General features: G+C 30.3%; 1 protein-coding gene across 1 annotated transcript; it reads right to left on the bottom strand.

The window, feature by feature from the left end:
* Positions 1-405: 405 nt before the first annotated feature.
* Positions 406-6,153, bottom strand: LOC131595414 (pyrophosphate--fructose 6-phosphate 1-phosphotransferase subunit beta-like). The gene is made up of 16 exons (XM_058867757.1): positions 5,857-6,153; positions 5,598-5,759; positions 5,229-5,350; positions 4,712-4,765; positions 4,511-4,617; positions 4,219-4,324; positions 3,638-3,701; positions 2,701-2,789; positions 2,458-2,589; positions 2,156-2,326; positions 1,937-2,052; positions 1,612-1,723; positions 1,380-1,464; positions 1,025-1,069; positions 856-924; positions 406-690 (listed from the first exon to the last, which is right to left on the bottom strand). Exons 1-16 carry the CDS (start codon positions 6,035-6,037, stop codon positions 614-616), a joined length of 1,692 nt encoding a protein of 563 aa, XP_058723740.1. The 5' UTR covers positions 6,038-6,153; the 3' UTR covers positions 406-613.
* Positions 6,154-16,563: the final 10,410 nt, after the last annotated feature.

The following is a 16,563-nucleotide window of genomic DNA, read 5'->3' as shown; positions in this document are numbered from 1 at the left end:
CTTGTTAAAATCGTGATCCAACAAGTCCCAATTGAGAAGAAAAGGATGCCATCTCTCAAGAATGTCGAAAATTTAACTTTTTAGTAAACCACCTTTAACGTTTTGGACCCAAGTGGTTGGTTGCACTTTTATTCAACTCCAAGTTATAAGGGAAAAAAAAGGTCAATGATGGTAAACGTAAAAGAATAACGATAATCATTACTGAAAAGCACCCATTCCAGTAAGGGAATAAAAAATCTTGGTACCATTCTCCTACTAAAATATCACCCATGTGTTTAAATTTGAAATTATACTTTCCGAAGATAAAAATTGTGGACTCCAAAAGTATACTTCCAAAGTGATTTGGACGGTTGAAAAAGAATAGCCTATTAACTCAGTGAACAGCATCAATCAAATAGGAACACATTACCTTAAACTACGCATGATTATTAAGAACATAGATTGCCGCCATAAAATGCAACATCAGAGTTTAATTTCAAAACACCAACCCACTCATAAACCATTTTCTGGCAAATTTCAAAAGTAAACCAAAAAAACCTATCTAATATCCGATCAAATACCGTAAGATGCCACAAAAATGAATAGCTTCCGTTAAAACAAGGCCCAATTATGCTTAAATTTGATGTCCAGACTCCAAGAGTAGAGTGAGACTAACTGCATCAGATCCTGGGCCAGAGAATTGAATTGGACCTACAGAGAAAATACCATGAAAACCAAACTTATTACATAATGAGGGTGAACTCATTCTAGCACACACACTAAACTAAACTGTCAATTTAAACAAAGCAAAAATAACATGACTTTCTTTAAGTGAAGACAGACAAAACAAAAGGTTAAAAACCAGTTGGTGCATACCTGGACTGATGTAGCAATTCTTCAGGGCCCATTCATCACGCACAGAGGCAAACTTTTTGAAAGGTTCCCCTGAACAATACAACATGGAATATAGTGAGTATAGGAGAAAGTTACAAGTCACCGCTTTAGTGAGGCATCAAGCAGAAAAAACAAGGGATTAAGGATATACCTTCAAGTTCAACCATTGCCTTCTTGATCACAGGCTTAAATTTACCTGCAGAGAAAATTACATATTCATATACAGCAAAACAATGAAAACAGCATTCATATAAAATTATAATACAACATGCTAAAACTTTATACAATTTTCGAGTAACGAGAAATTATCAAAAAAAGAACAAAGTGAGGGAATGAATGATTGTCTAAAGAAATTTATACATTAAAATGCATTTGATTAACAATCAGAGTTATATAACACCGGATCTAAGTTACTACAATATTGTAACAAAATACTGTTGCATGGAATCTAATTTAGTGAAAAAGTATTGAGGCAAAGCAAAGCTCATGTAGATCAAATTGTGTACCATGTCTCCTCTCTACATCCATGAGTGAGGTGAGTGCAGTTCCACCAACTGTCCACTCTTCTACTGGAGCACATAAATTTCCAACCTAATCAAAGTATCATAGCAAAATCAATCAAATTATGAGTTCATTATATATGAAAATAACAATATGAAATTGCAATTAATTATGATTATCTAGAAGAAAATTTTAAGTTGATAAAGAAAAGATAAAGGCATAAATAAGAGCACAAACCGATGATATTAATCCAGTTTTGCCACTATGAAGGAGGGCTCCAGCACCATAACCAAGAGCATAGCAATAATTAGCATCAAAATTTGTTGGCAACCCACACCTTCCTTCATAACTGCATATTTTAAACAAATCCGGGTAACTACAAGCTCTAACATATGAAGTCAAACTGGCAAAGAACATACATACCATGCATGGGAGCAGAATAAAATTTAATACAAGTTAATGGTGTTATAAAAAACTATGTATCTATAACATTTGTTTGAATCATATAAATGTTTAATACAGTTTACAACATGGAATAATAATATTAAATTAGATAAATTACCCAAAAAAGTGAGACTGGCCTTTGAATTCTCCTTTATACTTTCCTTCTTGCTTTCTCTTTCCCAACTCAGTTTCAGCCATTTCAATAAGCATTTTCTCTGTTTCAATTTTGGCAACCTAAATGTGAACATACCAATGTTAACAATCATACTGATTCAGAATCAGATTGCATAAAGGAGGCAAATAAACACAAAATATAGTGCTATGCAATTTTAGGTACCTGAACATTTCCATGTGGATCTCTTTCAAGCAACAATTGTTCTTGGATTGCTTGAGGTAAAAAGTCAAAAAGCTCCAATGACTGATCAGTGAGTTTCTTCTTCCACAAACCAGCCTCATCTACGGTATCATTAGCAAGAATTTCATTGAGTTCTGCAATCAGATGCTGGACCTGCAAATAGAACAATAGCATGTACAAATGAGTTTATAAATAAATTTTGATACTGATTGTACAATGAGGAACCAACAATACATAATTGCAAGTCTTAATGAGTGAAAATTGTGATGCAGAGTGATAGGCACCTCGGGAATGAAATCAATAAGACCTTCAGGGATAAGAATGACCCCGTAGTTATAATTAACTTCAGCTCTTTTACAGATAACATCGACAATATAGTCTGTGACATTTTTCAATGTCAGCTTCTTTGCAGCCACCTGCAATACATATATACAGTTCAAAAATTGATAAAAAAAGCTCCTGGCCAATTAAAAAACTTCAACCACAACATAAACATGGAAGCATTTTGAATTTTTTTTATTTCAAACCTCTTCTCCAATAATAGTAATGTTTGGATGAGTTTGTAGAGCACATTCCAGCGTAATGTGGGAAGCTGCACGCCCCATAAGCCGCACGACTGCAAACAAAGAGGACAATTAGCTGGTGACAAATATGATGCCTAACATCCTCCATATGAATTGAAGATTTGAAGCATCGTTTGACTTAGGATAAGTAACATATCATTAAGGAATTTAATATAGAAAGATCCGAGAAGTACAGATTACAGAACCATTTTCTATCACTCCAATGTTGAGGTGATGGCATGGTTGATATTCATTTTAAGACAAGATAAAGTGCCATGAAATTAGAAAAATAACATTACAAGAGAAATGTTCATAGCACAAATCACAAGGGCGTGGATGCATCATTTCTCACTAAATAACATTACAAGAGAAATGTTCATATCACAAATCACAAGGGCATGGATCCATCATTTCTCGCTAAAAACTAGAATGACTGATAAGTACAAATGAAGAGGGGAACTAGTGAAGATAAGGATAGCCATCTATAACCATCCTGTCAATATTTTGCCTTAATATAAGCAAAGGGTGAAGAAAATGGAAAATATTAGTAATAAGTAGTTTGTAAGCCCTAAACCCATTTATGCATTGGAATAGGGTTTTGTCATCTTAACGGTTATTCTGGCAAATCTTAGACAAAACAATAGAAAAAATGAACTTCGGGCTTTGATATGATACAATTAGACCAAACTAAAGCAGCAGGTCCGAGGGGTAAAATGTTTAAAAAGTAAAGCATTCCATAATGTCAGAAGCAACAGAAGTAGCATATATTATGGGATATTAACAGCAAGCTTTGTCTGAGGAAAACGGAGATGCATTAAACATTGATATGTGCAACCTTGCATAGTCTTTAGTTTTTAATTGTTGTAACAAATAAAAGAGTTTATCAACTTCATGTACTCACAATGATAATATTTTCCAGTTGATCGGGCATCTATCATAACATTTCCAATCATTTCTGCATATATCTGAATCAAATTAACATGAAAAAATGAAAAAAGTCAGATCATGAAGTCATGTGAACATGCAACACACTAAGCAAATGGAAAAAATGCATTGCTAAAACTAATATTTAGGAATATTTCTGGGAGAAATTATTAAATAAATTATTAATATCATAATGACACTGCAATAACTTATAACCAAACACGAGAAGAGTGGTAGAAAAAGCCATGACAATTCAAAGTTTTTTTTTTAAAAAACACTTCAAAATAGATTATGATGGTTAGAGAACAGAATATTTCATGAAATCTTTACTGCAGGAGAAACTGCAATGCACATGCACCTGATTCTTTCAAAAGAATACTAATATACTTCATATTTTCACTTACAACGGATGCAAATGAAAAATGGGTTCTTACATTACATCTATTCCTTTGCAAATTATAGGTGTGATCAAAAGACAAAACTACACATTTGAAATGTTTAAGTATGGACTAGACCTAAACATGCAAAATAAAGAGTGAAATGTGTATCTCCATTCACCTTGCAAGCAGTATCAAACCCAAAGCTTGTGGGGACTTCTTTACTTTTCAGATCACCATCAATGGTTTTGGGGCATCCAAGCACCTGTGTTTTTAAATTTTTGCTTCTGCACAGATCCAAATTAAAGTATGAGAAAAACATTAAATTTTCATTAATAAATAGAACAAATTTCCCTTAAAAGTAATATTTCAACTAAAATACATGACAAACAGTGGTCAAAACATCGATGAATATAAATTACAAACCAACATGAAAAGTTAGGTTTTACAAAAAATAAAACTATAAGACAAACCTGAAGTTCTCGGCAAGGAGGCATGCATTGGTGTTGGAGTCATCTCCACCAATAACAACAAGCCCATCCAAGTCTAGCTTCTTCACTGTTTCCTCAGCTTGTTTAAACTATATCAAGTAAATTAAAATTACATTTCAAGGATATATAAAAAACAAAATTATAATAGCTCTAATAGTAAATATGTAGCCTCACGGCCTTTACCTGCTCTGGAGTTTCAATCTTGTCCCTCCCACTGCAAATCATGTCAAAACCACCCTGAAAAAAATTATTATCATTATTATTAACTGTTGCAATTTCCGCCTTCATCGCCCCACCCAAAATCTAAGATTAACTATCAAAAAGCCATGATCATTTTTGCAATGTCAAGATTGACACACAAACACGTCAGGAGTAAGAAAGAGCAATAACCATGTTCATTATAAAATATTAACATGCATGAGCCAAAAATAGAAACGTGTAAAAATCTCAGATCATCTTCGTCCGCATCAAAAGTCGCAATATAAAGAAAGTATACATTACTGCAACAGGTAAAATCTCTTTCAAATATCCTCTTAGTAAAACAAAACCTGATTTCACAAATAACAATGCATCAATTAAGTTAAGATATGTATGATATTGAATCAAACAATAGAAGAAAACAAAAATTCCAAAGATTCAACTAAACAAATACAATTACACTCCAAAAAACTTGTAATCGAAAAAAGTAAAAAACAAATACCTGATTTCTGTAAGGATAAATATAGTCAGAATTGAGTTCAGTGTATTTGCACTTCATAATACCAGCAGGACCACCTTTGAAACCATACAATGTGCTTCCACTTGCACGTTGTTGAAGATAATCTAAAATACAAAAATCAAAATCAAAACCTACTAAAAACAAATACGTGTAAATATCTACATCAATTAACTACAACTATAACGCCACGCTAATAAGTTTCTTAAGGAAATTTCGTAATGCACCGATCAAATGAAGTTTTGTTTTGTAAATACAAATCATTCTCTTGTTATAGTAATAAATATAATTCTTATATAAGTATATAAGTATGCATTGATTGATTGATTGATTTGGATTGAAATTGATCTTTACCGTAAATTCCAGATATAACATTATGACCTCCGGGAGCCTGACCACCGGAGAGAACAACGCCAATCTTCAACTTCCGATGAGGAAGCGCATTGGTTGAATCAGCCGGCACCAAAGCAGCGGAAGGTTGTCCAAACAAAAATGGAAACAGTTTCGCGATCTCATCTGCATGAAGAGATCAACAATAGATCAACAATGAAGAAAGTTAACGATAATAGAAAACCAGATCAAGTACAGATCGAAGTGAGGGAAGAAGAATCACCTGGATTTCCGGCGGCGGAGCTTTTAGGACCGTCGACAATGGTGAACGGTGCTTGGAGAACGGAAGGAAGGCGGAGTTTGTGATCGACACGGCTGTTTTGGACTTCGCTGTAGACGGAAGCGAAGCGAGTTGTGACGGTGGGAGTTACGGTTCCGTTAGTTACGATGGAAGCTGGTGCCATAGTTTGTTGAGAGAGTGAGTGTGTGAGAGAGAGTGTTATTGTTGAGAAGTGGTGTGAAGCGTGAATCTAGATACTGTTTTATTTTTTCAAAGAGATGAGAAAGTAGGTTTGAAAAGGGTACTACTAACAAATTTAAATGTAAAAAATAAAAAGAGTAAGAAAAGAAACACTTTCCGGACCCGAATATACCGACCCGCCGATTTTTTAGCTTACTATTATTGTCATTGTCGTGAGATAAAAGAGTCTTATCTTTTTCTTTTGGAATATTTTTGGATCTTGATTTTGATGGAATGGAGATAAAATTAATTTTTATCTTTTATTGAGATATTTTAAAATGTTTGGATTACTTGATTGATAATTGAAGTATACAAATAATTTTGTTAAACCTAAATAAATTGTTAATTATTTTAAATTATAATTTTTAACTTAAGTATATTTTGGTAAATGTTTTATTAGTTCTATGCTAAATGAATTTGATTGTGCTAAAATTGATCTCATTAAAATTAGTGTGATGCTAGATGTTTGTTTCGTTGATATATGTTAAATAGTTAAACAAGAACCAAGTATTCTACTTTTAATATAATAAAGTAGAATACATATGAAATTCTATCATTATCCCTCTAATCACCAATTTGAGGGTGATAATCGGGGACATAACGGTAATTGCATCTCCTTATTATTTTTAATTAATAAAATAGATTCCTTAATTATTGGGTAACCTTTCAATTGTCCATTTTCTTTTCCATCATTAATACTAACGATGCCTTTTTTTTGGAATTGTGAAATCTAACTTGGAATACAGCAAAACCTCCCCATAATTAATACCTAGCCTTGCATTACTACCCTATAACTACCGTAATTACTTCTGCCGTCTAAAACAATCAAACATCCTTTGAACAAATTAATTTGCAGCATGTTTTTTTCAAAAACAACCTTGGAACGGGACAAAATATTTTCATTCTTCACCCTCTTATACTTCTGCAAAACCCTTCAAATTATACTCTCATAAATCTATAAATTATGACATTTGATGTCCACCGAGTTCGAGATCTTCTTCAAGCAATTCTTCATTACGGTATTGTTGTTTTTCATCTTCAACATGTTTCCATCGAATTTTTCAGATTTTCTCCTTCTATCTTCAACGTGTTCCCATCGAATTTTTCAGATTTTCTCCTTCTATCTTAAACGTGTTCTCATCAAATTTTTCAGATTTTCTCCTTCTTATGCAAATTAGGGTTAGAATTTCTTTCCGCGTTCGATTTGGAACAACATGCTATTTTGTTTAAGTTTGATTTGGTACAACAAGCGATTTCCAAGTCGTTTTAAATCCATTTTCTTTTCTCATGTTTTCCATACATTGTTGAGATTTTCGCAAAATCTAAAACTATGTTTCTGATAAGTTATATCATATTTTTATAATTTGCTTCATATTTCTTTTTGTGTTTTCATATCAATTCTGTTTTTGTTGATTTGAACTTATGAACCAATCATAAAAGTTTTGTTTTTGTTGCTTCAGACTAAATGACTTTCATTTTTGCTTTAGATTAAATTATGTTTTCGTTTTTGCTTCTCAGCTGTTTAAAAGGTTCTAACTTTGCTTAACAATGTTGCAGATTAAAGAGATAGAACACAGGGAAGAATGAAGACAATGTCTTATACTCTTATCTAAGCTTTTTGAGTTACCAAGAAATCCTAAATGGAAAAAATGTTGATTATATTTGTTTTGGTTTAATATAAAAAATATGGTTACTTTATTGTATTTTTGTTTTCAATTGATGTTTTTCTCTTTCTTTTTTTAGGACATTGTTGATAAATAATTTAATTTACAGTTTAAAGTGCAGACCTTAATGACTAAAATGTTATTCTGGAGACTCTAAATATTTTGTTGGGTGATGAGGTATTATAAATTTTTTTATGTTATATCATGTTATTCTACTGTTTGATTTTGTTGATATAATGTTTGTTTTGTAGGTTTTGTTCTTCTAATAACCTGAATTCTAATATGAAGATATGGCTGAATGGTTTGGAAAGGGCAAGAAGCAAAGATAGAAATTATAAAAGAGAGACTTTGACCTTATACTTCTTAGGTTTGTATGAAGCATTGAATTCTATATTGATCTTATACTTCTTAGGTTTGTATGAAGCATTGAATCCTATAGCCAATACCAGAGTCAATATATCTAACATTCATCTTATTTTTTTATACAATTAATTTGTTTCTTACTATACAATTCAATTTGTCTTGAGGTAGTTTTCACTATTATTTATTTTCTTATTTTATTTTGAAGGGTATAATTTGTCTATCTGAAAACATGTAGCATTTGTTATTATCTAGAAGTTGTATTTAGTTGATTATAGATAATTATTATCAATTTTAATTATTATCTTTCCCATTTTGTATTTTAATTATTTCTTAATAATTATGGTAATGTTAATTTAAATATTTAATAAAACCTCTATATTTATAAATTATTTATGTAAAATAATTATTGAATAATTATATATGCAATAATTGAAGAAAGTGATATATATATATATATATATATATATATATATATATATATATATATATATATATATATATATAGGGGACGACTCAAGTGAGAACACTTGGTTATTATGAGAAATGAGAACAATGAATCACGACCATTAAATTTGATTTTAATGGACTGGATTGGTTTCTCTTTCTAAGATCCTTAATATTTAATGGACTCGATCTTAGAAAGAGAAACCAATCCAGTCCATTAAAATCAAATTTAATGGTCGTGATTCATTGTTCTCATTTCTCATAATAACCAAGTGTTCTCACTTGAGTCGTCCCCTATATATATATATATATATATATATATATATTAGGGGTTGTATTATTAATATCATTATTAATTATCAGATTTTTTATTTCTTTTGAATATATGATTAATTTTTTAATACAATATTGGGATTTGCCTCTTCATTTTCGATCTTAAATAGTCTTTCCATTTAAGTGTATTGTAGAAGTATAAATAAAAAATTATATGAAGAGTAGTAAATTTATTTTTTCTATTATTTTTTTATTGCACCAGTTTAACTTTTCACAAGAATAAAATAAACATAAGTATATTTTATTATTTTTTAATATAATTATTTCTTTTTCTTTGCAATGTTATTTTTTTTTAATCTCAATTACTTATTCTCTTTTCAATAAATATGAAATAATTATTAATTATAATAAGTTGTTATTCTCTTTCTCTTTCCAATAAATATGAATTAATTATTAATTATAATAAATTGTTATTCTCTTTCTCTTTCCAATAAATATGATTTAATTTTCTACTTTATTATCCTAATTAATACATAATCATTATTAAAAACACCACAATTAATACATCCAATTTTAATTATTTCTTTCCATTATTTCCATAAAATTACACGGTTTGCAGAGCAAACAATGCTACACTCGAAAAGTCCTTACGTATTCTCAAACAACATGCATTATTACAACTAGACAACTATTATATTAAGAAAGGCAGTAACAACCTAAAAATTCAAATTCACGAAATTGATTCAACTGGTCATTCTTTTTCCCTAATCTCTACAACTACGGTTGTTTTTCTATTTTATTGTTTTTTCCTAATTATTATCGTTTATTACTTCATGGTTTTTATTTTTGACTTTTCCACATTCATTCAAACACAAACTTTTTGGATTCTACCTTCTTCATATAAAACTTACCTTCTTCCACATACATTAAATATATAATAAATTATGATCGAGTTATATTTGTGAACACAAATAAGAAAATAATTCAATCTTAAATGTAAATTTATGAGAATAAATAAATAAATATAATATTACCTAATGTATAATTATAAAAATGGCTAATGTATAGTTAAAGAAATATTATATTATTAAAGATAATTGAGTTATCAATATGGCTAATTTATAGTTAAGTAAATATTATATTTTTAATGATAATTGAGTTATATATGTGAATACAAATAAAAAATAAATCAATTTAAATGCATATTTATGTTCAACCATAATGTATACTTATAAAAATGGCTAATGTATAGTTAAAGAAATATTATATTTTTAAAGATAATTGAGTTATAAATATGGCTAATTTATAGTTAAGTAAATATTATATTTTTAATGATAATTGAGTTATATTTGTGAATACAAATAAAAAATAAATCAATCTAAATGCATATTTATGTTCAACCATATTATAGCTAAATTATTTAATAATTTTTTATAAAATTACACGGTTTGCAGAGCAAAAAGTACACGGTTTGTAGAGGAAACAATGTTGCTTTTCTATTTGTTAAAAATATATTTGTGAACACAAATAAGAAAATAATTCAATCTAAATCCAAATTTATGAGGATAAATAAATGATTATAATAGTAATGTATAATTATAAAGATGACTAATTTATAGTTAAAGAAATATTATATTTTTAATGATAATTGAGTTATAAATATGGCTAATTTATAGTTAAAAAAATATTATATTTTTAATGATAATTGAGTTATATTTGTGAATACAAATTAAAAAAAATCAATCTAAATGCATAGTTATGTTCAACCATATTATAGCTAAATTATTTAATAATTATTTGTTTATTTAATTTTAAAATACTTTATAGTCATTTTTTTATAATTACTGTGAGAATAAATTGTTTAATTTGTATCAAATACTTCACACTGTTCTAAAAACGTATGCGTGATTATTATTGATATTTGTATTTATCTTCATCTCCTTAAAAATAATAATATTTAATCATTCTTTTTTAGTGTTGGAACCTCAAAAAAGAATATTCATTCTTCTTTCTCAAATTTGTATTAAATTAGAGTTTAACAAATAATTTGCGTTTTAACAAATTCATTCTTTTTTATTATTTAATCAAGAATACTCATATTTAATTTTACGGGATACATTTAAAATATTAATTAATTAATTAATTCAATTGTATAAACTGGAACAATTTTACGAGAATAAGTTACAAATATTTTTATAAAGAGAAAAAGTTTCCTGTTGATACAATTATTTTTATAAATGGTAATAAATTCTAAATATTTTTAGAAATTAAAATAAGTCAAATGCTAATACAATTATTTTTGTGAAATGGGTATACGTTACAAATATTTTTATAAACAGAAAAAAGTTAATTGTTCATACAATTATTTGTATAAACGGAATTAAGTTATAAATATTTTACTTATCACATTCCATTTTTCAAAAACTTTTTTTTAAGTTTTTCAACAATTGTTATTTGTGAAAGATTTATCACAGATTCCTTATAAAACTTAACTGTCTTTAAATTTATTTTCTATTAGATGATAAAATCATTTAATATCAATAGTATCCATAAATTTACAATACAGAAGAATTTAAAATTTATAGGCATGCCCGACAGTCGAACCTGTTTTATTGACGGGTCGACAAAATATTTACTAAAATTGAACAATATTAGAGATCATATGTTTAATGACTTCTCAATTACTATAACATATGTGTTTTTTAACAGATATTAGAGATCATATGTTCAATTCATTAAATCTAATCATATTATTAAACCAATATGGTGTATAATATATTTTATTTTATAATATTTGTTAAAAGAAATTTTAAAATTAAAATTATAAAAATTATAGCGCCTGACGGGCCAAACCTATTTTTCCAACATATATTTAGTTTAATAGCAATTACCAAATCTATATATATCCTAACAACTACTACGACTTATAAATTAAATTAATATTTATATGACTTTGTATAAATTAATATACATTTTTTTACTATAACTATATAATATTTATTAAATATTTATTTCGACTTTACGTGACCCGTGCGAACGCACGGGTCCATTACTAGTTTAAAATAAATTTTGTTATGTGTTGTTTTTTTTTTAAATATTAAAATATATAGGGTTAACAAAATGGGTTAGGTTTAGAGATATGTGCATTTTATCTGCATCCTTTTTAAGTGAACCAAAATTTTTTAATTTTTAATTTTTTTCGAATTTTTTCAAATGCAGAAATTAAAAAATATATATATTTAATTTTTATAGATTCAAAATTTATTTTATTTTTATAGGCTTTGTCGTTTTTTTTTTTTAAATTTTTTGAGCTAGATCAAAATTTAGACATACATCCTCAATTATGTTTGCTTAATTTTATTTTTACTCGAAGTCTTGGACAAAGCTAAATTGGACTTGCTTTTGTCACCCTTAATAATAAAAATGTAGGCCTAACTGTTTAAAATATTTTTCTCTAAAAATTAACTTGCAACATATATTTACTATGTAAAAGAGACATATTTTGAAATGAGATAAGATATAATTATCAAAACTTGTGTTAAGATAAATTAATTGGATCAATTATATTAATAAAAATTGAAAATTAAATATGAAATATCAATTAAATTTATAAATTGAAAATTTTAAAATGTGTCGTTAAACCAAATGAAAGATTAAATGAGATCATTTTTTAAGAAAATATTAAGTTGGGTATAAATTATAATATCGATGGTAGAACACTCAAGTACAAAGGAGGGAAGGCAAAGCACATCACATACCATACTGGCTAATCTTCCTATGATCAGTCCCTCAAACGAGTTATTAATATGTCATTTGGGTTATTAATCCATCTTTGTTTCCCATACTAACATTTGGATTATAACATTTGCATGAGAAGGTATTCAAAAGCACATTTGAACATAAACTTGATTGCATAGTTTGGAATTTGGATCATACTTGCAAGTTGCAATTTATGATTTTGTTTTGATAAATCATTATACGGTTATTTTTATGGCTTTATATATTTTTTCAAAGAGACTGTAATATATTGAACTGCACCCTTTACTCATATCAAAAGCTCTCCTAAATTGAGTGATTGGTAGGTGAAGCAATTTATCTCCACCTAACACCTATAAGCACAAACCTTTGTTTGGTGTACCTGTCATGAGTAAAGGTATTTTCTGAAAATATGTCACTTAGTTTCAAAAACGAATTAGGTGAAGCACAAGTAGATCCCCCTATGTGAAGCCAATATATACGCTCAAGTTAACAAGGTCCAAGTTTAAGCATTTATGTGTGTCTTTTGTAGCTAAGGTTTGAGCAATGTTCTTGTATGGAATGGAATACAAGTATATCTTACTAACAGGATGATAAAACTTCCAAAACTCCATTGGGAAGTGCACTACAAACTACATAGGTACTACTAGATGAATATGTTACCAGTAATGTTGAATAAAAGTAAGGTGTCTTTCTTTTACCTAATGTATGTGGAATTTTTTATGCATGTACCACCTTTTTGCAACTTTATACCCAATATACCATATATTTGAGACAAATTCCCAATATACCATGTTTTCAATAAAGTTTTGTTATTGGTACAAAACCTCCGCCAATTGGATGGGCGGAGGTGTGTAAACTTTTCTGGATCCGCCAATGGGAAGGGCGGAAGTGTGTAAATTTTAAGAGGCTCCGCTCATTGCTATGGCGGAAGCCTAAAAACGTTTTTTTTTTTTTTTCTAATTCTAATTTTTGATTTAATATATGTTAACTATTTTTTGTTTTAAATATAAAAAATAATACAATAAATTTTTTTAATTTTAAAATAAATGGAGTTAAAATATATTAAATAACATTATATAAATAAAATACTTTTAATTGATAAATTAAGTTACAATGCAATTAAGAAAAATAAAATTACAATAAAGTAAAGTAAACGGTATTTAATTGCCGCCTCGACCCGGTCGGCGTAATCGTTGGGTGGTTCCACAATTAGGAGGATGTCCATCTCTCGTACTTCTTCTACGAGGCACTTCATCATTTGCAGGTTGAGTAGAAGGACCTATCTCATATCCGCGATCATATAATTCTTCGACCATTTCTTCATTGATAAAATCAGCCGCCGTCGCACTACCATAACTCAATCTGGTCCCCTCGTTATTCCAATCCTGTTGAGTGGTGTTATGCATTGAGGTTTGCATGTTGACATAGTTTTCTTGTGAAGAATTTGGGGTAAATTGTTGTGATTGAGAGAAAGGCATTTGTTGTTGGGGGGTTTGATAGTTGTGGTATTGTGGTTGGTTATAAGATGTAGATGGGTTATGTTGGATAGTGGTATGTTGCATTTGGGTGTATTGGGGTGTTTGGTAGTGGTGTTGGTAGGTTGGGAAAGTGGTAGGTTGTGAGAATGGTGTTTGTGGTTGGGTGTACGAAGTATATGGTTTTTGGTGATGATAATGTTGGCTTGGGGTAAAAGGTGGTTGTGTTGGATTGAAATTTTGTTGGGTGTTTTGAAAATGTTGTTGCATGTTAGGGATAGGTGGTCTGGATTGTTGGAAGTTTGAGGTGGAGGGTTGGCTACGAGGGTCAAACAAGTATCTATTCGGCGATAAATACAAATTTGACACAGTGGCATACCATGACATGTAGTCTGGGCTCGGTTTACATTCTTGAGGCATGATTTCCCCCTGCAAGACAGTTTTATGGCGATTATGCCATTGACGACGCTCATTCTTGTAATGGTCTTTCCAATCATCGTATGGCCATTGATCGGATAATTGACTTTTATGATACTCTTCCATGCAAGTTGGAGGAACCGGTATGCCCTGTTTAATGCTAAACTGGAGCTTAACCCTATCAGAATGATGCATTTCAACATAAGTGAAGCTTATGATAAAAGTTTTTGAACTCCACACGTCACTATCAGTTGGTTCCAGATCTTTGAGTTCGAGATAGGGCCTCCATGTAAACTGTTACATACAATTGTTTAGTTAAAAATAGTTATATGAAATAGTATTAATTATTATAAGTGTTAAATATATTACATCAATCGGCTCGAAATGATCGATGAACGTTCGATATCCAGGAGCACAATGATGGGGTGTTTTTTTATAATTCATCCCATGTGCAGACCACCTAAAAAAAGAAATAATTAGTACCAAATAAAATTAAGATATAATTGTAAAAAAAATTAAAACGTACTTAGTTGCATATGGAAAAATGTATGGGTTACGATTCACTGGTGCCAGTCTCGGCATTCTCGACCACCCCCAGGCTTGAAGTAAGACTCCACAACCTGCAAAATTATGCACTTCTTTTTTGGCGTATCTACACAAGTGTCTGTACAGATGTGCTAGAGTTGCAGATCCCCAGCTATACTGACCTGTTTTATTAAAATCAGATAATAATGGCTTTTGGAGGGGGAGACCGCAGATGGTTGGGGTTTCTTTCTAAAGAACTTGAGGATGCATGTAGCCCCTCATCCTGGCTTGTGTTTGATTTCAGACAGGCATGCATCAATTGAAAGTGCTTACAATAATCCAGAGAATGGTTGGCATGAGCCTCCATCTGTACATGTCTATTGTATCAGACATATCGCACAAAATTTCATGAGGGAGATCAAAGACCGTAACCTCCGAAAAAAGTTATCAATATGGGTAAGTATAAAGTTCCTATTATTGTATTTGGTAAATTATATGTATATGTTAGTAACTCATTTTTTTGTAATTATCAGGGTACGCTTTGAACCAACCAACATTCCACTACTACCGAAATGAAATTGGTATGGCTAATGGTGATGCTTTAAGATGGCTAGACAATATTCCATTGGAAAAGTGGACGAGGGCATTTGATGGAGGTCGGCGTTGGGGTCACATGACAACAAACCTGGTCGAATCGATGAACTCGGTATTCAAAGGGACACGTAATCTACCTATTACGGCATTGGTGCGTGTAACATACTATAGGATGGGAACACTTTTTGCTGAAAGGGGTGCTAAGTGGAGTGCAGTATTGAGTTCTGGACAAACATTTACAGAAAGTTGCATGAAGGTGATGAAAGAAGAAACGGCAAAATCCAGCACGCATCATGTAAGAATATTTGACTATAACCATAACACTTTCAGTGTGAAGGAGACAATGGACCATGGTGAAGGAAAGCCTATGGGAGATTACAAGGTAAATCTAAGAGATCTTTGGTGTGACTGTGGAAAGTATCAAGCTTACCGTGTTCCTTGTTCACACGTTATTGCTGCATGTTCTGTGGTGCGCCAAGACGCCTATGCTCTACTGTCCGACGTTTACAGAGTCTCAAACTTATTCGGTGTTTACAGCACAAGTTTTCCAGTACTACCATTAGATGAGTATTGGCCTTCCTTTGAAGGAGATCAAATTTGTCACAACCCATTGATGCGGAGGAACAAGAAAGGTCGTCCGGTGAGCTCACGTATTAGAACTGAAATGGACAACTATGATAAGTTAGAGAGAAAATGTGCGTTGTGTCGTCTTCCTGGTCACAACCGAACGAATTGTCCAAATGTTGGAACCAGTAATGCATAGTGTTTTATTTTGTTGTTAAATTTTATGCACCATTATTAATAAAGTGTCGTCTTTCGCATTTAACATTACAATTACGACAACACAGATCTTTCGCATTTAACATAAATAACATTACAATTACGACAACACATATAACATATAATAAAATAGATAATAACACTCAACATCAACATTCAAATTCAACAACATTAGT

This window comes from Vicia villosa, linkage group LG4 (assembly GCF_029867415.1).
Source record: "Vicia villosa cultivar HV-30 ecotype Madison, WI linkage group LG4, Vvil1.0, whole genome shotgun sequence".
Taxonomy (NCBI): domain Eukaryota; kingdom Viridiplantae; phylum Streptophyta; class Magnoliopsida; order Fabales; family Fabaceae; genus Vicia; species Vicia villosa.
The sequence above is the reverse complement of the archived record's forward strand: the minus strand, read 5'-3'. Positions and strand labels throughout refer to the sequence as shown.